The sequence below is a fragment of the Herpailurus yagouaroundi genome, unplaced genomic scaffold (genome assembly GCF_014898765.1).
Source record: "Herpailurus yagouaroundi ecotype Mexico unplaced genomic scaffold, PumYag 67690, whole genome shotgun sequence".
Taxonomy (NCBI): domain Eukaryota; kingdom Metazoa; phylum Chordata; class Mammalia; order Carnivora; family Felidae; genus Herpailurus; species Herpailurus yagouaroundi.
This window is the reverse complement of record NW_024420490.1, coordinates 5,323,382-5,347,048: the sequence shown is the minus strand read 5'-3', so window position 1 is coordinate 5,347,048 and position 23,667 is coordinate 5,323,382. Positions and strand designations below refer to the sequence as shown.

The 23,667-nt window shown below is 47.5% G+C and overlaps 1 protein-coding gene across 10 annotated transcripts in view; it reads left to right on the top strand.

Moving 5' to 3' along the window:
- The window catches only part of SH3KBP1 (SH3 domain containing kinase binding protein 1), a 330,782-nt gene that overhangs the window by 261,404 nt on the left and 45,711 nt on the right, over nucleotides 1-23,667 (top strand). For all 10 annotated transcript variants that reach the window (XM_040468252.1, XM_040468256.1, XM_040468254.1 and 7 more), the window contains 4 exons: nucleotides 1,916-2,023; nucleotides 12,279-12,330; nucleotides 15,102-15,182; nucleotides 17,957-18,116. In XM_040468252.1, coding sequence (XP_040324186.1) covers nucleotides 1,916-2,023; nucleotides 12,279-12,330; nucleotides 15,102-15,182; nucleotides 17,957-18,116 — 401 coding nt within the window. The remainder of the gene's footprint in view (nucleotides 1-1,915; nucleotides 2,024-12,278; nucleotides 12,331-15,101; nucleotides 15,183-17,956; nucleotides 18,117-23,667) is intronic.

The window sequence follows — 23,667 nt, the reverse complement described above, 5'->3', positions numbered from 1 at the left end:
AGGAATGTCACACCCTAGGCCTTCCCAAGATTTTCTGGGGTTGTTGATGATGATGTCTTCTCAGGTTTGGGAGAACGGCAGAAGCTATCATACTCTGCCACCGCCATCCCTGTCCGTGAATCCTTTCTGTGGGGACTGATGCTAGATTGTTTAGGGAGTGATGTGACATGAGTGGGGCCAGAATACTTACCTGGGCTTCTCTTTGTTATTTTTCAAGCAAGATAAGCATTCTCTCATGTTGTCTTTTGAACTCCGATTTGTCCTGGGTAAGTCTGAACTTGATGTTTCAAGTGTCTGTTTTTTGGCATTGGTCTGGACTAGAATTTACCATCTGTGATTAAGGGCCCATTTCTAAAACCCACATCCTCTTCTAAAGGGTTAGTTTATCTTTGTAAACAGTTACCACTATTGGAAGGGAGGGTGGTGCTCATTTACTTCTTACCTGACCTCTCTTACATACAGTCATCATGAGTTAAGGTAGATGGAGGCTACCTTGTCCTGACTGCAGGAGATCATAGAACTTAGGGTTAGAAAGAGTCTTCATTGATTCCATAAATATTTATTACATTGGACATTGCGCGGTGGGCTGGGGGCATAATGGTGACAAAGCCAGATGTGTTCTTCACCTTGCTAAGATGTATGATTGAGCAAGGCACCTGTGAGTCACATAAGCTGTGGCCCTCCGGGGGTCTGAAGCACGACCCTGGGCCAGCTGCACATCTGCTGCTTGAGCCATCCTGGCCCACTGGTTTTGTAGAGGACCATGAGTGTCTCTCCATGGGCCCTGGGCATGATCTCCTCACTTTGCTGAACATCTCCTGCTTCAGGCGCAACTTTGAAAGTCCTATGTAGCACTTTTTGGAAAGCCTTTGCTCGTTTTCGGCTCTAGCAGGAAGTTATCGATCACACTCTGAGAACTGGATTTTTACTCGAGGGCGTGTAATTAACAGCACTGTGTGTACATTGTCCATAAGCTGGGCCGGAAAAAGTGCCCAAGTGAGGAGGTTTGCAGTAGGCCAGGTGAGTCTTGGATTAGGGTGGTTCAAGTGGAATTAGAGCCGGGGGACAAATGTGAGATACATTGTGAAACCAGAACAAACTTGCCTTCCAACCAATTGGATGTGAGGCAAAATGGAAGTGGTTTATGGCATGAGGTTAAGCATCCAGGAGAACTATGAGGCCATTAGGCTCAGGACGGAAGCTTGGCACAGGCCGAGCTCTCACCGTCTGCCTGATACCTGGCACAAAATAGGCACTCAGTAAACATTTGATGAGTGAGTGAACAGAATAGGGATTACTTAAAGGGAAACAGGTTTGATCTGGAAGAATGAATAGATTTATTCATTCATTTAGTAAGCAAACATGGAATTCTGTAAGGTGGGGGAAGGGCTTCTCATGATGACACCCGTGCCCCATCAACACCGAAAGGAGAAGGTGAGGAAGAGCAGGGCGTTCACGAGCTTGCCAAAAGTGGATTTTTCTCAGGCTTGGCTGACTCTCAACACAAAGCCCTTTTTTCATTTCCGCAAGCTTTGTGACAGGCCAAAGAGAACCTTTGTGCATGTGATACTTTCTGAAGCATGTTTGCTGTTAATGAAATAATTTTATTTCAGTAAAATTAAGACGAAGAAGGTACATATCCTCCCATCTTTAAAAAAAAAAAAAAAAAAAAAAGATCTTCTAGATTCAGGGCATCCGGCAGCCACACTGGGTTTCGAGTCTGAGCAGCTCTAGCACACTTGTGCTTTCCTTCTCCCGTCTGACTTTGAGGTTGATGCTGATCTGGTCTCAGTAACCACGGTGGATGGGTTGACAGTGGCCTCCAGGAAAGGGCCTCCATCCCCTCTAACAGTGTGTCAGACCTCCCTGGAGGGTGCTTGTCCCGTTTCTCACTCTCTGCTCTCCTGTTTCCTAGGACTGCATCGACGTGGGCTGGTGGGAAGGAGAGCTCAACGGCAGACGAGGAGTGTTCCCCGATAACTTCGTGAAGTTACTTCCACCTGACTTTGAAAAGGAGGGGAATGTAAGTGTTCCTGGCTTGGATGTCAGCGTTCCGCACACTGTCAGAGTGGTGGCTTCCCTGATGGGTCTCAGGGTGAGGGGTGAGGGGAGTTTAGTGGACCATTGAAGAGCACTGACATTTTAGTTCGATAGACCTGGTTTCTGAGCCTTCGGCTGTTCTGTACGCTGGGTGAGAGTGTGAATGATTTCATTACCTTCCACAAGCATCAGTTTCCTCATATGATAGCTAATGACAGTGATCCTTATTCTCGTGTACAAAGCGCTTGGTGCAGTACCTAGAACATAGAAGCACCCACATGACAAGACCTCTTGGGTGCTCCATTTAAGTGGACCGCCTGCATCCTGTGTCATATTGTCCTTGGCGGTGGTGAAGTGCCCAGTATCGTGGAAGTGGCTGAAAAGCACATCGTGAGGCTGAGGACGCAGAGCAAAGCCAGTAATGTTCCTACACTGTGTGTGTATACGTACACACCCCTGACCTGTTCTCTCTTTGCGGGGGCCCATTTTCCACTGCTGTTGTTTAAATGAACCAGAGTCCATCTTTGCCTCGCTGCGGGTGTATTGTTTCTCCAATGAGATGTAACAAGAGATGTTGACAAGTTAGAAGCACTTTACATTATAAGGGGGCAGCACCTTGGTCTTTTCCATTTTGTCCTGCATCTCAGGGCTCTTGGCTCAGGCTTTCACTTGACTTCTGTCTGCCTTTCTGGACTGGTTTCTCTTTGTGCCCATTGGGGCTCTGCTACTGGACCATGAACCTGACTTGGACCCATGACCATTCCCAGGAAGCTGACGTTTATGAAGGATAGCTACATACTGGTGGATTGGTAGAATACGAAACCATGTCGATGGTGTGTGTACTGCTTAGATGAACACACGTGATTGTTCGAGAAGCTGCACGGTACTGGTACCCACCAAGGTTATGCCCCATAGATCTTTAGATTGGTTTTATTCCTAGGGCCACACCTTCTACGCTTTTGCGCAGGTCACTTTCTTGTATTATTTAGCTGAAGAATGCTCTGTTCCGCACATGTTGTGCTCTCTTGGAACTGAGTTTGGGGTTCAGAGAATCTGGATTCCAATTCCTAGTTGTTGGAAATAAGCTCAGGGAATTCCTAGGCTTATTCCCCACACCTGGTGTTTTCTGTATCCCTGACACTTAACTGCTGGTCCACGTGCCACACTTTATCAGCATTACCTGGAGCTTGTTAGAATGTTCAGACTCTGCTCTAGACCTGGCATCAGAACCTGCGTTTGAACAAGGTCCTCAGGTGACCCGTTGATGCGTTACACGTGACACATTATAATTTGGGAAGTACTGTTTCAAAGTCATGACAACCCCACCTTCCAGTTCCCCACGGTATTTTAGGAGAGGAATAAATTCTCAGAACAGAGAAGAGCTCACCATTCAAGAAAAAAAAAAATTCTAGCAAGCAAAATCACTTGAGCCATTTTTACTAGATGGTCGCAGTGATGGGTTATCAGTTGACAGAATCCATCCCTGAGAAAAACAGATGCTAACGTTTAGTAATGATTGGATCGTAAATGGTTTGAAACAACAGGACACAGGGTTGAGGTTTGACAGACATTTACAGAGTGTAATGGTTGTGACTCCAGGCTACAGCATCTGACAGACCTGGGCTTGAATCATGGCCCCATCCATACTTGTCCTGTTCCAGGTCATCTCACTGAATGTGTCTAACCCTCAGTATTTTCATCTGTAAAATTGTGAGAATAATCGTACTTACTGTGCTGAACTGTTGAAAAGATAGGAAAGCTTTAGCATAGCTACGTGGTACTTGGTAAACGTCCCATATATGTTAACTGTTAGGGTCTTTGTGTAATTATCGCTCTGTTATCTCAAGTGTGGGAAGGCTCCAGCTCAAACTGTGCTATAATGATGGAAGTCTGACTCTGGTTCATCTTGCTTCGGCTGTCAAATCAATGCAGTTATCTTGATGTCTTTATGAGCTTCCCTGGGAATCCAAATGCATCTGAGAACTTTGATGATAGCCTTTAAAAGGAAATCTAATGCTTTATAAAATATAGTCGTAGAGACAAGCGGGCACAGAATGGTATAATCTTCATGTAATTTCTCATCTTTTTTCAGGATCTGCTCCCTGGGTGTTATGTTTTGTTTATTCATTCATCCACCGTGTGTTTATTGGGTCCCTTCTTCCTGCCTTTGTGGGCTTAGGGTATGGCAACGGATCTGATGTTCAGGGCCACAGAGACCTGCCAGACCTTTCCAAAAGGATACTGAGGGTGGGCCTCTTCCAAGGAGTGGAGGGGAGAGGGCTGTCCTGACTGCCTGTTTGACCCTTCTCACCCATCTTTACAAGCCTGGTAAAAGGTGTTCATGTCCTGAAGCATTTGGATGCCACGTCCTTCGTGGTGACTCCTCTCCTGTGGCCAAGGAACCTTAGCAAGCATGCCGCCCTACTGGTTATTTACGACCTTTTTGGTTCTGATTGATATAGTATGATTTTGAAGGCTAAGGTAAAATCTGGATAATTCTTTTAACAAATGGGCAAAGCCTTGGTTGCCTGCATTGTGGCACCTTGCCTTACAGTTCCCGGTCCTATTTTAGTGAGGCAGCAAATACACCAGGTGAGAGAGATTCCATGGCATACTCTTCTAGAAGCTCTGCTCTGTTACGTAAGGTATTAAGGGAAGACTTCTACCAAGAGAGTGAAGTTGTCAGTGAGGAGTAGACTCAGCTTGCTCGTTGAGGCATGCACGCTCTTTGTGGCCCCATGGGCATCTCGCCAACCTCAGACAAGCAGCCACCATCTCTTTGATAGGTCTTTTAACCTTGTCCCTAAGAAGCAGAAAACTCAGTTGGGGGGAGCAATGGTCGTACCTGTCAGACAAAGTAATACGTGCAGCTGAGAAGTGATTGTGTGATGTGGCATTTAGCTTTTAGAAAATGTAAAGTCTTACATCCTCTTTATCCCCTCCGGCCTATAAAACCAGCCAACCTGCTTTGCACTGGCCATTACACCAGCCTTTATCACCACATGCAGAGTACTGGTGAGCTGGTGACAGCGTGTCAGGAGCTGGGGGTGTTGTTTGCCAAGCCGAGCCGTGTGAAGATGATTGGAATCATTAACACACATGCGCTGTGTGAATGACAGAGTCTGAAACATTCTGCCACCGGTTTCAGCACATGTCATCTTGTCTTGCCAGTGGCTGGGGTTGCAACCATTCACCCAGAAAAGAGGATGGTCTGGGATGATTAGGGTAGACGGCAGCAAACCCCATCTCTTCGGCAGCCGACCTCCTGAATCAGTAGGCATCGCGGAAGCATTCTGACGAGGCTGGCCCATTGCTGCGGTGGTGCGGACCCAGGTGGTTACCACAGAGCCTTCTGGAATTTCCTGGAGGGCTTTCTTTCAGAGAGCGCTCGGCAGATTCTCTCTCACCCGGTGACAAACGCTTTGGGGCTTTCTCTCAAACTATTCCCTGTGGGGGGGGGCACCCGCTGATCTCTTGGTGCATATTTTAGAGCAATTATGTAAGCTATTTATGAGAGAACCTAGATTCAATGGCTGTCTGTTTATTTTGAGACTTGACAGTAAAATTGAATATCAAAATGGAAAGATTAAATATGCTGAGAGCTCTATTGAAGCAATCAACGTACGTGCTCTGTCATCATCATTGAAGGAAAACGGGGAACTTGGGCTCTCAAGAACAGAGAACTTCTATTGTCATTAAAAAAATAGAATAGATATTCTGAAAGATGTTTCTGAAAGATTGCTTTTTAAGAAGAAGTCTCGGGCTGCAGCACTTCAACAGAAGCTGTTCAAATCACCCGAAGAAAATGTTACTGTGCTAGTATACGTTGCCGTGGAGGACTCTTCTGAGTATATACCGTGTCAAGAACCAGAGTGCTGCAAAGGTTCCCGGAGGCATTTCCATAGCGAATGTTCTGCAGCGGAGGGTCTGCCTCTCAGGACCGCAGAAACCTTCCGTCAAAGATTTCTAAAGATGCCTGTGGCTGTGATGCAGGCTCACCTTTGCCAACTCACAGAGACTTACCCAGTGAGCCGACTGCCAGCTTACTAATTGCAACAAGAACGGAAATGTCAGCCAGTCTGGAACGCATGGGCCCGCCTGCCCTGGGCATTTGCTCCCACTGGGCCTGGCTTTTTCGAAGCCAGATTGTACAGGAAACCACATGTACTTGGTGCTTTCTGGGAGAGCAAGGAAGGAAAGCAGGAGGACCCAGTCGTTTGCAGGCATAGCTTGAGGCCCCCTCACGCGCCAGAGGGAAGGGGGTGCCCAGGCAGCTGTGTGCTGAATTCAGCTGAGCCCAGATGCTCTCTGCTAGTGCCCTGCACCTTTGGCCTCAGCAGCTTTCCATTCTTTTCTGTTCTCACAGCTGACCGGCCCCTTCTTGTTCATTGTCAGTCTGCAGACACATTGTGGTACAATCAAGTAGGTTTCCCACATTCCCAATCATGGTTGAGTACCAACCTTAAGATTGTTCTAGATCACTCAGCAGCTGCGTAGGGTCCAAACTTTTAGACGAAAGGAGGACTCTTCCTTCGTTTCGACAATGACTAATCCACTATAAGTGGATTTTGCCAGTGTAACTGTGACTACATTCTCTTTACCAAGTTCTTCGGAGGCCCCTGACTTTAGCCCCCATCATCTGACAACCCAGTTTATAAAACTGTCTCAGCCCAAATTTTCTTTGTTCCTAGTCATGTCCTTCAGCTTTTTGAGAACCACTATTTCTAGTTTCTAAAGATGTCCGATGATATTTCCCCCAAATAGTCTTCCAAAAAGAAACAAATATGTGCTTCTAATAAACAGCATTGTAAAAAAAAATTCACCTACAGCCTTGTCTGTATATGTAGTTTCCTGGGTAATTTCACTTGCAGAGATGAGGATTGTCAAGGCATAGTGTCACCAAGTAGGACCTAATCACGTGGGCTGATCACGTGGGCTGGATGGCATGCCTTCTCCCTTCTCTGCTGGTACTTACCGCCCATACTCTCTCAGCTGAGAGCCTCATTCAGTGTATTCTTGCCTGAGATGATTCTCTGTCATCATTCCATCTGAAATGTCATCTCTTTGAGGCAGAGCCCATGTCTCAAGCTTCTCCTTCATGGGCCCGAAAGTGTGTGTCTTAGTTCAGTCTGCTATGACAGAATGCCATTGATTGGGTGGCTTATAAACAGAAACTTATTCCTCACAGTCTGGATGCTGGGAAGTCTAAGATCAAGGTGCCAGCAGATTTAGCATCTAGTGTAGGTCCACTTCTTATTTCGTAGATGGCTGTTCTTGTTGTGACCTCATATGGCAGAAAAGGTAAGGGCATTCACTGGGGTCTCTTCTACAAGGACACTAATTCCATTTATGAGGGCACCATGCTCATGACCCAATCAACCCCCAAAGGCAACACCTCAAAACACCACTACCTTGGGGATTAGGTTTCACCATATGAATAGGGGGTCCATTCAGTGGATGAACATTCAGTCCATAGCAGCATGCTTGGTATATGGTTGGCTCTCAGGAATCACTTGTCCTTTGGTCATTTGGTGACCAGGTGTACCTTCCCTTCCTTCAGTCTCTCCCCTTCTACTTCCTGCTCTCTCCTGTACTAGTATGAGAAAGGAGGAGGGGTAGGGAGAAGCCAGGTCCCTTGTCTGATTCCTCTTTCCAGACATAGGGGAGCTCAGGTCTTTCTATCTGGGTGTGAGGTCTGGCTATGGGCTTGAGGCATCACTTTTACAGTGGTTGGAGGGAGCAAAGGCGTGAGCCATGGGAGTAAACTATGCAAGCATCTTGGGGAGAAGCCAAATACCGAAGCCTGGGTGACTACCCAATAGGCTGGCAGTCCAGCTGGGCCCAGCCAAGAGATGCAGGCCAGGAGACGAGGGATGCAGGCCACAGACCAGAGGTTAAGTAGAGGAAAGTCAAGAGAGACGCTGCCAAGAACAGGTTTTCGTGGTGGCTCCTGCAGAGCTCCTGTGCTAGGGACTCTTTAGGGTGCAGAGGGGCACTCCTCTGAGCACAGCCCCAGCTGCACTCTTCAAAGGTGTTGCCAAATCTATCAGGGACGGGGGAGGAAAGGGCAGAGTGGAGGCCTTTGACCATTTTTAAACCCACGAGTAGTGCCCTGGTCAGGAACTGTCCATTTTTGTCCCCTCTCTAGCCTCACACAGACACTTCTAGAGAATTTAGCTGGATGCCTGGAAGAGGGCTTCCCAAGGCTCAAAATCAAGCTAAGATTTGCTTCCAGGATCTTACCATATTCATCTAACAAAGCCCCCCTAAAGGGCACCCAGCCATCAAAAGTACGCTTCTCTGGTTATTTTCAACAAACCACATGTGTGGGGCCAGAGCTCTGAAGGCAAGAGGCCAAGTGGCAAATCAAAATTCCTGCCGGAGGGGTGGGGCCAGTTGAGCTGATGAGCTCTTCGCCTGGGACTGGCCAGGCTTGCCAAACAGAGGGCAGAGTCAGCTCTGAAATCCATCAGCAGGAAGTAAAACTTGCCTTCCTGCTGTCTTCACTCCAGAACATTCAGATCTATTTCCTTCCTGGCGATAATGGTAAGCGATCAGATCTAGTTAATGCATCCTTTGAAGGATGGTGTTTGCTTCTGTGTCCAAGCCAGTGACTCTACACGGGCAGACGCACACGCAGGCACACGCAGGCCTGTACGCCCCGCATATGTGAAGACCATGGAAAGCATTCTGCTCTCCTAGAAATCACAAAATGGTGGTTCAGTGATGAATTGCCTCAGTCTGGACATTGAGAGGTGTGAGTTCTGGACCTTCTTTGGCCACCACCTGGCTGTTGACACGGCCCCTGTAGGCCACAGTTTTGTCAGCTCTGGAGGGGACCCTGGGATCACTCACAGCGCTAACATCCTCTGTTTTTAGCATCCATCTGCACATTGAGCAGGCTGAAGCCACCTGAATTTGGATCTGGAGTGTTCTATTTTCACTACGGAGGGAGGGATAAAGAGAAGAAATAGAACAAGTGCCTCTAAAAATTCATGACTCAAAATACTCGCCCGAGTTGAAAGGGTGTCTCTGAGCACACACGTGCGGCGCTAATTGGTGCTGGTGAGCGCGACGGAGAAAGCATCGGCCTCCTGCTTAACCTGGAGGCCCCTTCCGTCCTGCGTCCTTCATCCAGTCATGATCCGACATTTGGGGGAAAACCAACTGAGTGATGTGCTTTATTATCTGAGAATCAGGAGTGCCTGTGCTCAGGTTTTCACTGTCACATTTTGCTACAGCTTTTCCCCAGTCTGCCTTCTCGGTTCTCACTGCCCTGTCTTGTGTTGCATTTAAAGCGGAAATTCACTGTAGGCTCACGTGCAATCTTCTTTTAATCATTTGGGGGGGCAGCCCAGAGCTACAAGGAACCCTGGCCCTGGTTTTGGTTTCGAATTACCTTAAAAGACCTCGTATTTGAAAATGTGGCATCATTTCTCATCTCAGAAGGCAGGAAGGCTAAGTTTGATGGAATCAGAGAGTGAAGTCAAGTCAAAAGGAAAAAAACCAGATAGCCTGTAGACCCACGCCGCTAATAAGCAAAGCTGGCCCCCGGCCAGCGCTGCTCAAGCCTGGGGGATACAAGACAGTCACAGACTGTTACGTCCTTTCCAAACTGCCCCCGCCTGCCTCCACTAGTGCCAGGGGCTCCTCACAAAACCTCACACCTCACACCTCAGCCTCCTTCCTCTGCCACCGTCAAGCACACACTTACCATGACCACACTTGTCACACGCTGTCTGTTAGCCTGACACATCTCGTCCTCTCTCTCCGTGCCCTCTGCTCTGCCCTGTCACGCTTCATGTGTCTGCTCCATGCCAAATCTGACACAACACTGAGGGATTTTTTTTTTTTTTTTGCACAGTAATCTTGGAAAACATGATCACTTGTGATTGTTTTTTTTTTTTATTTGGGGCCCTGTGGTCTGAGGCAAGGTCGCTGGGGGAACAGCCTCGGCAAGAGGAGGCTCATGTGAACTTGGTTATAAAAATTTTCAAACGAGCAGGAAGTGAGCAAGACATCCACTGGGTAGGCATCTTTGGGGCTTGGCTGGAAAGAACTAGGCCACAGGGTGTTGGCCGTTCCGTGAATAAGAAATTACTCTGATCCTGAGGTAGAGGAAGGTTAGTTGGCAGAGTTTCAACAATAACTTCATTAGATAAACACACATCTGTCCCCAGTCTAATTTATACAAGAGCAGAGAAGGGAGGCAGAAAAAGGAAGAAATTGGGGTGGAGAGCTGGGCAGACGGGAAAGGGCCTTCTGTCGGCAGACGGCCTGGCCCGTATGCGGGGGGAGGTGGCCCTTAGAGCATCTTTCTTTCTCTTTTTTTATAAGGAAGTTTGTCTGTACTCATATAGACAGTACCGAAAAATATTAAGAAGGAAACACGCACGCACCCACACGCCCGTAATCCTACACTAGTCAGATATCACGCGATTAATTTATTCCTTTGCAGTCTTTTTCTCTTTCTGTCCATTTTGTAACATAGTTGATTTGCGCTCATACTATGGCTGCAGTTTGATACTTGTTTATTTCCAACTTTCACATACTACAGTTCCTTTGCTTTTTTTTACACACCGTGTCCGGTATTTGGCCATGTGGTGCTTTGTCTAGTGGATGTGCTCTGGCAAGGCGGGTCCCTCACAGTGGTTAAAAGCACGCCTGTGGGTCAGACAGCATGGGGCTCCTCCCCCAGCCCCCCACTTGTTTAAAAGCCTGGTGACTTTGGGAAGCGGCTTCATCTCTTTAAGCCTTAATTATTTCATCTGCAAAATGGGCATAGTAATACCACTACTTACAGAGTTGTCAAAAAGATTCAACAGGGCAGTGCTTACTGATGCCCTCTGTTTATGAAACCACCTCCTCTCGGGAGGGAGGTAATATTATTGTCATTTTACAGATGAGAAGGTTTAGCTAGGTGAGTTCACTTGCCCGGTGTCCATGGCTAAGAATTGAAAGAGCCAGGATTTGTAATCAGTCGGGCTCTGAAGCCCCACCCCTCAGCCACCATGCTACGCTACGTACTAGAAGTAACTTGGCTGAGTCACCCAGCTACTAAAGAGCAGAGGTGAAATGTCACGGAATCCGGAGCCTACATGCTATGATGCCTCCTGAAAAAGTTCCTTATTGGTCTCATATTCCCCAGGTTTTACTTGAAATCATTTTTTTTTTTCTGGTGCCCTAGTACAATAGCAGGCACTGATGGGCACCAGTAGGTAGGGGCCCGGGACTGATGGGGGCTTTTACTGGTCCCTGCAGTGATACCACAGTGGTATATTTTCAGAGTGCAGGAGAGAGTTTGTTGGAACTGTTTAAAAAAATCATTGATATGTGATGCCCAGAGAGGGTCTGTAGAAGCATCAGCAGCAACATGGATCATATTCTCAAATCTTCCCTGTTTTCATCTTTTCTTAATGAAGTCGATGTTGAAATGGTTCTCTTCTCGCCTCTGGCTCCCCTCTCTAAGAATGGTGTCCAAGAATTGTGCCCTAGATGGATTCTTGGCCCCTGAATCATTTGCCAAGTCCAGCCTGACCATCTTTCTCCTATAGTCGATCCTGGGTGAGCGAGGAGATGCCCTGGAAGGGGTTCAGGGATGGATGCCACTGATTGCATTGCTGCCTCGTCACCTACAGAGTGACAGGTTGTGAGAGAAAAACAAATCGCAGCCAAAAAAAAAAAAAAAAAAGCTCCATCCCATTTTCCAGGGTACATCTGTTCTGTGGGGGGGTCTCTCAAAAGGCCTGCCAGCCTTGGGGTCAGAAGGCGCTGAAGGTTTAGAACCGTACCCAGCCCCTCGGCCTGCATTTGCTGAAGGTCGCACATCCGGAGCAGATCTGATTTCGAGCTGTCCCAGTGACTCCTCTGAATCACTTGGTTATTCAGCAGATTAAATCTTAATTGCAAATGCGGTTTCAGCGTAGGAGGACCATTGTGCTTGCTGGTTTCAGGCCATTTTTGCTGAGCCGTGCTTTTCCAGAAGGCTGTTACAAATTTAGAAAGGGGGAAATGGTATTTCATTTGTCCATCAGAGTTTTGTTTTGCAGACTGAATTTATTTTAGTGTTGGTTTAAAGGTGCCAAAACCTGACATCCCTGGAGAGAAAATGGCTCAATTTTTTGGAGAGCTTCTCTGGTCTGTCCAAACTGCATCTAGAAAACAATGTCTGAGGTCCTTATGTGACAGGCCAGGCTTGCCGACAATCTCATGTGTTATCATTTTGATTGATTTTTCAGAGACCCAAGAAGCCACCTCCTCCATCCGCTCCTGTCATCAAGCAAGGGGCAGGTAATGTACTTCCGTTCTGTCGACACGTGTGTCTGTCTGTGTGTATTTACAGCGCCCTTGGTAGAGCTCAAGATTCTTAGATTCAAATGCTACAGATTACCAAACTGGGAAGTTGCCAGTTGGTCTCAATGGGCAGATTTGAAATATGCTGCCGTTTTTCCTAAAAAAAGAAACATCTTTTAAAATGCATGCCCAGTACAGTGAAAAAATGCAGCCTCCCAAAGAGAATCACCAGGAAGACTTTATTTTGGTGTAAACCATTCTTTTTATTTCTTTGTATTTCTAATCAACTGCTTTTTTTAATGTTTTTTTTTTTAATTTGTTTTTGAAAGAGAGAGGTAGAGGGAGAGAGAGAGGGAGACAGAGAATCCCAAGCAGGCTCTGTGCTGTTAGCACAGAGCCCAATGCGGGGCTTGAACTCACAAACCCTGAGATCATGACCTGAGCTGAAATCGGGAGTCGGACACTTAACTGACTGAGCCACCCAGGCGTCCCTAATCAGCTGCTTTTGATGAAATAAAAACCTAATTGTCCTGCTTTGCCTGTGCCCTCCTGATCTCGAGGATCAGCTTAGGGAGGATTGCTTCCCACGGGTCGTAGCCTCACCATGCATGTCCCATGTGGTTAAGCATAGTCAGTACTTACTTCACTTACCCAGCCTCAGGAAAAATGTTATTCTAGCAATAAATGCTTTTCCTCATAATTCTTCTTTAGTCTTGAAAAGAGTCCAATTCACTTTTTCTGTGTAATTCAGATACTAAGGTTGAATAATATAGGAAGACGTGATGTTGTTGGACATTTGATAACTCGTTGCACACAGGGTTCTCATACATAAAAATGATCATTCATATTTCCCAACAGAACTCCTCTTTATAATTATTAAGAACTAATTATGGGGAGAAATCCCTCCATGAATAACTAGTTAAGTAGCATTTTAAAAAATTGACAACTAAAACAGGAAGAGTAGGGGTATTTTTAGTTCTGCACATTAATAACTGTGATATTTCTATAGCATTTAAAGTATGAATAAATTTCCAGATTGGTTTATTCACAGATTTATTAAGGAGTGATTTTTTTTTTCAAGCTCTTTTGGTCTACCCAGTTGGTGGGAGGGGGGATCAGCTTGACCCCAAATTCCTTTCCCATTCCTTTAGCATAGTTGAGAATTACAGAGATTAAGCCCTGAAATGAGGTGTTAATTATATCTCCTGCTCCGCCCCCATCCTCGTTTGCATTGAGCAGTTTAATTTTGCCACCTAGTGGTTCACACCGGATCAATATTTTTTTTTGTTTTGAAATTAAAGCTGGCTGTTGATTTGCTTTTCTCTAAAGACCCTTTTCCTAGAGGCCTTGGTGATACAGTACAGACCAAGGAGATGAGCTGAGTGGCCCAAGGCTCAAGCAGCCTAGAATGTAACCAGGATTGGATTCTTTGTGGTAGTGGGATTGTCCGTTCCTCCTGTGTCTCTAGGAATGATGATAAACTTCTTCGTTCTCATTAGAGGCCTAGATTGTAGCATGATAGGCAAATTCTTTTCCTTTTAAAGCAGTTTTACCAAAGGTTATGCTGGATCTCTTTAGCCATTTTCCAAGTGTTCTTATGCACCTGAGGCCACAGGCACTGCTCAAGACCCCAGGCGCGGGAACAGCTGGAGTCTGCATGGCCACATGCGTGCACTTGGGGAAATGTAATATGTAATATTTGAGGGATTCAGGCACAGATAGAAAGGACTGAGGGAGAATCGCGTATCTTCTCTGCACATCCCTCCACTTGAAAATGTGCTCTAGTTCTATTGCTGCCTAGCGAACTGTCCCAAATCTGCTGGCAGAAGACGACCATCTTATGTCCGAGGACTCTGGGGTCAGGAATTTGAACAGGACACGACCGGCACATCTCGTCTCTCTGCTCCTTGACATTTGGGACCTCAGCTGGGAATGCTGGGCCAGCTGCGGCTGGAGGACCCACTTTGGAGATGGCTGGTTCGCTCTCATGTGTGGCTCCCCTCGGCAGGAGTAGCTGGAGGGCTGGGCTCAGTGGGGGCTGTAGGCCAGAGTGTCCACACATGGCTTCTTCAGCAGGCCTCGGGGTTGTTGACTTCTCACATGGAGATTCAGTAGTCTGGCGAATGAGCTACATGGTCTTTTGTAACACAGACTTGGAAATTACATGGTATCGTATCGGCCACTGGTTGGAGCAGTCACAAGCCTACCCACATCCCAGATAAGGGGACACAGGCCTTACCTCTTAATGGGAGGAGTGGCAAACGATTTGAGGCCATGTTTTAAACCTGCTGTCACGTGGAATCCAGGTCCCTTTGAAACTTCTTTTTATTTGTAGAGCAAAAGCCATTGACCCATCATTTGCATATTTTGATGGATGACTTGTTTACACACATTTTCCACCCACACCCCGTGATTTCCTGTGACTGTTTTGATGCCTACGGAAGTCACATTTAAATATCAGAAAATATTCATGGTGTTCTTGTAAATTAAGGATGTATACGCAAACAAACTTTTTTTTTATTAAATATAATTTATTGTCAAGTTGGTTTCCATACAACACCCAGTAGGCAGGCAAACTTAATTACACAGGCCGGAAATGGCTTCTGCCGTCTCTAAGCAGCTTGTGTTTGCCAGGTAACACCAGCTCTCCTCTTAGGGGGAAAAAGTCTATTGACTTTGCTCTACCTGATCAATATTTAAAATGCTGGTGTGTCTAATAAATGGGTAGAGAAAACATGCTCTGATCACTGCAATCCTTTCCCCCTTAGGCACCACTGAGAGAAAACATGAAATTAAAAAAATACCTCCTGAAAGACCAGAAACACTTCCAAACAGAACCGAAGAAAAAGGTAGGAAATCAAGTCTTCGTTGCACCAATAGAACAGCGAGAGCCAAAGCTGTCGGTCCTGGGCTAGTCCAGATTACCCACAGAGTTTGTTTCTTGGGGGGGAATATGGTGATTATGGTTTTATTCTGGTTGCTTTTAAATAGGAGAGAGGCTTATGTGGTGCTCCTTTGGGCCAGAATTCCTCGTCAAATGAAAAACAACCAGCCCGGTCACTGGACACATTGGGCTGCTTCCATCCCGGTCTTTCTGCCGTCACTGCCCGCCCTACACCAGCAGCATCCTGAAGTCAAGGTGCTGACTGGAAGTCTCTTGAGGGCCTGGATGTATCAGCCAGTTTCCATCCTGCCGTCTCCGGGCCTAGTGCCCCAGGAGAAACTCCCATCCAGACAAACGGAAGCTGTCATCCCCCCGTCACTGCTGGACCTTTGACTCTCGCTACTGTGTCACAGACACATGTCCTCGGTCAAGAATGCTGGCGGTGGGGGGCACGGCAAAACGGGGAGCAGCAGCGCAGTGCCCACAGTCCCCTGAAGGTGGTCAGGACTGTCCTTTGAAGGGAAGTAGCTTCACCCGCCTCACACGGTTTTGCACATGTGTTTGACTCCTGCCGTTCTCAGTGTGTCTCCCAAAGAAATCTGCACACTGTGGGGGGCTCGTTTCGTTAGGTGTCCGCGATGTGATTGATCACACATTTTATGGGAAAAGTGCTGTGCTGTTATGAGCAGGAGGTGGAGCAAATTCCATTTTAAAAAGCAGCTGTTTGTAAGTCACAAGAGCGATGCTGAATTAATGAACGTGATTATTTGGAGGTGCTCCTGGGTGGCCTCACAAAATTTTATTGTGAAATTTAATATTTTATATCAGTCTGCCAAAAGCTTTACCAACAGTGCCAGCCCTTAAGAAGTTACACCTCCTTCTTTCACAGCGGACACTTGAAATTTGAGTTGTGAAACCTCATTGTGAAGGCCAGGTCTGTGTCCCAGATCAGTGAAAAAACAGCCCTGTGTGTGTATCACATGAATAGCCCTTTGGTCAAAGTGTGTGCTGTGACGTAACCAGACACTGGCCCCGCGCCCGGGGGCCCCCATGGGCATGTGATGAGTTTCTGGCTCTGTGATAAGGACACTTCCTGCTCTGTTCCATGCTGACTACCATAAGGACTTGGCTTACATGTGAAAAACTGCCCTAGTTGGCTGGCCGAGTGGCCACACACTTCTGGTTCCTTCCACTCCTATGGTTCCTTGTTCCGTGCCACGGTGAGTCAGGAAGGCAGAAACCCTGGTCAAAAGCAACAGGGAAGCCAGAGAGCCAGCCCCACCCTGAGGCTTGGCCTTCCTGTTAGGTGGGCATAAACCCCCCTCCCATTTGTTCTGCAGGCTGCTGGAGGCCCTCCCCCGCCCCCCCCCCCCGCAGAAGGAATCCCCCCTGCTTTGCATTTCAACCAGGCCCTTCTTCCTTTGGTCCCCACGGGCAGTGGGCAGTAAACGAGTTTACAGCATTTGGGGATGGAGCATAGTCCCCTACTAACGTGTGGGGATGAGCACAGTGATACGTGTGGAGTAGCTGGTGGGCTTTTTAAAGCTTTGCCAATCAGACTGGGCACCAGAACAGTATGAGTTTGTGTTTGAATGGAAAACGTGTTCAGGGTTGCCGCTTAGCAGCGAACATAGGGAACCTGCCTGTCCTCCAGTGGGTGGCCCTCTGAAGTTCCATCTTTATAAGGAAGAATATGGATGCGTGCTTTTTATTTTTAGTTGTGTTTTTTTTTTTTTTTTTTTGAGAGAGAGAGAGAGAGAGGTGGGGGGCACAAGTGAGCTAGGGGCAGAGAAAGAGAATCCCACAAGGAACAGAGAGAGAGGGAGGGGGAGAGAGAGAGAAGCTGGGCTCACCAGAAGCGGGGTTCGTGTTTTACCCTAAGCGGGGCTCGTGCTCACCCGATACGGGACTCAGACTCACAAACCGTGAGATCGTGACCTGAGCCAAAGTCAGATGCTTAATGACTGAGCTGCCCAGGCACCCGGATGCATGCTTTTTACACCACACACAGGGCAAGGCTAACTGGAGACACGAAGCTTGTCCGTCATGCTGCACTCACTTGGCCGTCACATCTGACTTTAACTTCATTTTAGTAGCTCTGACTCCAAAAACCCTCCGTAAAACCCCAGTTTACCTTCCAAGTTTGAACTGTGCACAAAAAGGATCCGGAATTAGTTCCTTGTTCCTGGAAATGCCCCCCATTTTATTGGCTCATGGTCCTTTACACAGACTGACCTGAGAGGCGTCGGGCCTCTTCCCTCCCCACACCCAGCAGGTCCTGAGTTTTACCAAACTCACCAACCATTTGCTGAGCAGTCTGCCTTGCTGGGCTCAGGTGAGGGAGCAGGGAAGTCTGCCTCTGAGGGTGGGTTCTGCTGCCGAGAAGGGAGCCCAGGCCTGATGAGTGGGCCTGTGGAAGGATGAGTAGGACCTCACCGCGGGTGGGCAGTGGCCAGAAAGGCCCTCCAGGCAGAGGCCAGCGTGAGCAAAGGCGATCTGTGGGCTGCAGCTGCACGGGGCTTTTTCTCACATGACAGAGAATAAATGATGCTCTAAAAATAAGTAAATAAATTTAAAAAAATTTAAAAGATGCTCTTTCACCTTCTACCTTCACAAGTAGCATCAGTGGTTGTTGTTTTTTTTTTTTTTAGAGAGGGAAACGCACAATCTGCCCCTATGTACTGTCACTTACGCTAGGTCTCTCTGTCTTCTTTATGCTTTTTAAACAATGACTTAAAGAAAGACCAGAGAGAGAGCCAAAACTGGATTTACAGAAGCCTTCCGTTCCTGCCATCCCGCCAAAAAAGCCCCGGCCACCCAAGACCAATTCTCTCAGCAGACCGGGTGCGCTGCCCCCCAGGAGGCCTGAACGACCAGTGGGTCCCCTGACCCACAGCAGGTACTGCTCCGCTCTTGCCGCTGGGGGCGGGTGAGGGGGCAGGTGAGGGTTGGCGGTGGGACCCAGGAGAGGGGCCGTGAGTGTGGCCAGCTGAGGGAGGGGGGATAAAGCTGCCCATCCTGTAGCAAAGCCGTCTGCAAACTCTGGCTACTTCTGTCCTTGCTCCTGTGCTTGGGCAGCAGTGGGTGTGAGGCCGGGACGCACAGCGTGGGTTTTAGGGTTCGAAGGTGGGGAATCAGGTATCCGGCAGGCAGGCCCTGCTCAAATGCAGGGATTTTTCCCTGTTATTCTTTTCTTTTTTTAGAGATATTTTTGTTTTAGTTTTGTTATTCATTTTGAGAGAGAGAGAGAACGAGCAGGGGAGAGGCAGAGAGAGAGAGAGAGAGAGAGAGAGAATCCCAAGCATGGGGCTCGAGCTCACAAATCATGAGATCATGACCTGAGTTGAAATCAAGAGTCGGACGCTTAACTGACTGAGCCACCCAGGTGCCCTTCCCTGTGCTTCTTTAGAGCAAGCCAGCTGCCCTTCAGACTGGATGTCCCGCTGGCCTCAGGTATGCATATCTCACTGGGGGCTCCGTCCCCTGACCCTCTCCCTGCTCTCTGGTGCCTCTTTCCACATCCCCAGGCTCCCTCTGCCCTTGACTGCACAGCCCTTTTGTGGAACCAAGGACCCGGCCTGGCAAATATTGTCTTAGTGTACGTGTCTCCAAACTATGAGACCATCAAAGGCAAGGCACACGCATCGTTCAGGCCTGAGTTCTGAGATATGCCTGGCACAACTCAAATTTGTTCACTGGCTGGCGGGACGCACATGTCAGTGATGAGGAGTCACAGTTGGACTTTGTTCTTCCAGACCTGAGATGCTCACCACAGAGCAAAGAAGCGTCGTGTTCTCTGCACAAGTTAGTTGCCGGAGCTTTCCACTGTTACATGTGTATTTTATGTGTTGGTGTCCTATACCCGAGCAAGCTCGCGGCCTGGAGGTCTTACCTGTCAGCACATAGGTTTTGTTCTTTTGAGTTAAGTTTGCATGGTGAGAGCCACGTGGGGCCTCAGCGCCCTTGCCTTGGAGTCATGCAGGCCTCCAGGTTTGCATCTCACCTCACCTCATAGGCATGTGAGCCTCAGCATGTCACTGCCCCGCTCACCTCACTTTTCCATCTGTAAATTGAGGAGGATAATGGGATACACCCAAAAGGATGGACCAAGATAATTTCCAAGTGTGTGGCCCCATCCTTGTATCTCAGTGTTAGTTTCATTGTCATGCTTATTTTTTTAAGGTTTTATTAAGTCATCTCTTTACCCAACATGGGACTCAAACTGACAACCCGAAGATCAAGAGTCACACGCTCCACTGATTGAACCAGCCAAGTGGCCCTTGTTGTCATTCTTATTATTGCATGTCGAACTGGGTGTATAAATGCACTGACACAAGAACAGCTAATTTACCTTCTTTAAATTTTTAATGTTTATTTATTTTTGAGAGAGAGAGAGAGAGAGAGAGAGAGAAAGAGAGAGGCAGAGAGGCAGAGAGAGAGACACACACAGAATTAGAAGCAGGCCCCAGGCCCTGAGCTGTCAGCACAGAGCCTGACGTGGGGCTCGAACTCACGAACTGCAAAGTCATGACCTGAGCCGAAGTCGGGTGCTTAACCAACTGAGCCACCCAGGAACCCCGCTCATTTACTTCTTAGTAAAAAATTTTTTAATTGTGGTAAATACACATAACATAAAATTTACCATCATAACCATTTGTGACATTAAGGACATCACATTGTTGTGCAACCACTATCATCCACTCGTAGACCTCTTTTCATCTTACCAAACTGAAACTCTGGACCCATTAAATGCTAACTCCCCTTCCTCCTCCCCCAGCCCCTGCCGACCACCATTGTGCAGTAGACCTTTGAATACACAGGGTAGGGGCACTAACCCCCATGTAGCTGAAAAGTATAATTTTTGACTGTATAAAAACATAACCACTAGTAGCCTACTGTTGACTGGAAGCTTTACCAATAATGTAAAGAGTCGATTAACACATAGTTTATATGTTTTGTATTATAGACTTTATTCTTATAATAAAGTAAGCTAGAGAAAAGAAAACATTAAGTAAATCATAAGGAAGAGAAAATACATTCATAGTACTGGCCTGCATTCATTGAAAAAAAACCCACGTGTAAGTGGCTCCACCCAGTTTAAACCAGTGTTGTTCAAGAGTCAACTGTATTTTCTATCTCTGTGAATTTGACTCCTCTAGATGCCTCATGTAAGTGGAATCCTAGAGCATTTGTCTTTCTGTGACTGGCTTATTTCACTTAGCCTGATGGCCCCAAGGTTCATCCATGTGGTAGCATGACTCATTTACTCTTAATATGAACAACAATATATTGCCCCAATACAGAGGCGGGTAGCCATGTGAGTGGTTGAGAAATGTCAGAATCCCTGCCAGCCATGGTGGATGCACGTAAGCGCACCTGTGGGAGGCCGGGCTGCCCAGCTGAACACAGCGGGCATCTCAGTGCGGGTGAGCTTCTCGGAGTGGCAGCTGCTTCCCCTGTGTTGTTCGGCAGGCATCTCCCAAGGTCCAAACAACTGCCACTATAGGGTGGCCCGTGGGGAAACCGATGAGACCAGGGCCACCATTGAGTTGGTCAGGCCTTACCTGTTGTGCCCTCTTCTCCTGACTGATAGAAGGCTGTTTGCACATGTGCACAACGGGGCCACTTGACAGCCTCAGTGACCTTAGCTTGGGCCTCTTCAGTAGCATGGTTGGCCCAGAAGCCAGCACTCCAGAAGAAAAATGTTATGTAAACCTAAGTGCTTCTGAAGAGAATACAGGCTATGCAAACAGGGAATGGAGAGCAAAGGTTGTACATCGCTTTGTGGCGGGTGAAAGGGAAAAAGAGGGCACGTTCTGCCAAACTCTCTTAGTCTGCCAGGGACTACACACATTTCCCTGAGGTCAGTAACAATTTCCATAATATTCTTGCTGTTCTCTCTCATGATCTGATCCGAAGAGAAGGACAATTCCAATGGCTTCTTTGCCTTGGAAGGTTGCCGTCACCCGTCTCGTTGTGGGATAGGTGCAGACTTTGTGAGCCATCAATTAGACCTGGTCCCGTTAGTTCCCCCGTGGACCTGAATGCAAGGGAGAAGCAAATTATAACTGCTGACCTTCTGGGCTCACAGAAGCCCCCTTCGCTTCTTGCCTCTCCCTCGCTCTTCTCTGCCTCCAGCTCGCACGTCTTCTGTTTGTCCATTAGAAGTACGGATCGCCAGGGAAGATGCGTGAGGAGGGCTCCATACATAAGCCAGTGGGAAATGTAACTGTTCACATCTGCGACCTCCCACTCACCCTGTGGTGGCCCAGCCCCCAGGGCACTGGGTCTGCAGAAAGAGGACAAGGGAGGAGAGCCCCTGGCTTCCTGCCTGATAGTCCTAGGAAATGGCAGATCGAGGCAAGGCTGGGAACGTTTGGGGAGCCAGTACCTGCTTTGGCCTCTTGCTCAGCCAGTTGAAGGGAGGACAGTGCCTGCCCTAACTTGGTGATTCTCAAATTTGAGCATGGGTCAGAGTCACCTGGAGACCTTGTTCCAACAGATCACTGGGCCCCACCCCCACGGTCGCTGACTTGGTAGGTCTGGGGTGGGCCTGGGAATTTACATTTTCAACAAGCTCCCAGGTCGTAATCTGAAAGCTTCTGGCCCACATTCATTCACCCTGTGAGAATCCCTCGTCTAGATTCTCCCACGTTTTTGACAGTTCCCTACCCTTTCCTGGCTACCTCTCATGCACCTGTTAACGCTCCCCGAATTCAGAGCCCAGTTAGCACACCCAGCTTCTGGAAGCCTTCCCTTATTTCTTGTGATTGCTCTGTTTCCCAAATGCCTGACACCCCATGTTTCGCCTAGTGTGGGGCCCCATGCTGTGCACTTGGGATGCTCACACCCGCGGACTCCTTTACCAGATTTAAAGCAGATCAAGAGTGTGTTTTGTCATCTCCACATGCTTTACAGGGTTGAGCATATGGTAGTGGCTCATTTAACACACTTGTTGAATGCCACGGTTCCCACAAAGGGAGGGATGTGCCAGTGCTTACATTTTGTTCACTTTTGCCTCTCCCGTCATCCTTCCCAGGCCCTGTACAAGCTCTGTGGTGTGTGTGTCTCATGTTCTGAGTCACCCAGTGTGCCATGGATTTCAGCTTTAAGCGATTTAAGAAGATCAAAGAAAGGCTTATTGTCTCTCAATCCTCGTGCACTTCATATTTTTTGCTAAGCAGGTACATTGGACAACCAACCCGTATATTGGTTTATGAACTTGTTTTGTTCTGCCCAATTAGTTGAGGTAGGAATGTCAACACCGTTCAAACTGTTTTGTGTCAGTGATCCTCTGGAGAAAAGGCACTGTCTGCTGTGTAAACCCAAATCCTCTCTAGGATTTCCCTGACTACATGGATGGACAGAAAGGTGAACACACGGACACACAGTCATCATTTGCCATCCTCATAGGGAGCTAGGCATTGCCCCTCTCGCTGGAGTGTCTGGGCTCACACTTGCTCTCACCAGCCAGAAAGCTTGCTGCCAAATGTGGCTTCCAGAAGAGATTGGTTTCTTTCCATTTAAACAGGAAGTAGTATCTTTCAGGATAAAGGAATACATAAGTTTAGGAAGAGGGGAGTCATTTTTAGATACATTCGCGTAACAGCAATGTATTGAGGGGCCCCTGCGTGCAAGGCGCTGTTCGGGATCTCAGTGTTGCTGGGGCTCAGCTATAGATCAGTTTCCGGGAATCACATCTAGGAGAACTAGAACGACACCCGGGCACAGTTTTGTGTCCAGTCTGAGCAAGTGGAAGCATGCCATTAATGTACTTACCCATTGGTAAGAATACTCTTCCAATTTCCGGGAAGTAAGTGAGTATGGAATTTTAACAGGGGGGAAAAAAAAAAAGACTTTTTCCCAAAAAATAAAATTTAGTACCAGAGTTGATTTAAAAATTGAATGATAAGGGATTCTAGTAGGCCCTAAGTGCCTCCTTTGTTTGAAAGTCTATGCCTCGGGGGTGCCTTCGTTATTATTTCACAGTGTGCGAAGACAGAGTCTACTGGTCTTACCCAGCCCACCACGTATCTAAGGTGGGGGGCGGTGGGCAACGAACATTCTGTCCGCCACATTTTCACACTTGAGAAAACGGAAGCTTAAGAGTATAGAGCCTACTCACTTGTTTTGATATTTGATCATAAAAAGATTTCAGTTGACAGAATATACCCAAACCTTTTTGTATGTGTGTGTACACATACACACGAACCTTTCACGCTGTATGTCCCGTAACACGTATTACCGATGTACCAAATGTGGGTTCAGAAACCTCTGTGAAAGGAGGTGCTGGAACTTGGGAGAAGGGTCCAAAAGAAAATACAGGACAAATCCAAGGAAATGGTGGAGAAAAGCAGGTTGCTCTGAGCTCAAGTGATTATTCTGTGCAGCAGAGGCAGCACGCCAGAAACCTGAGGGGCAGGGCAGGTGTGTGCCTTCAAAAGTAAATA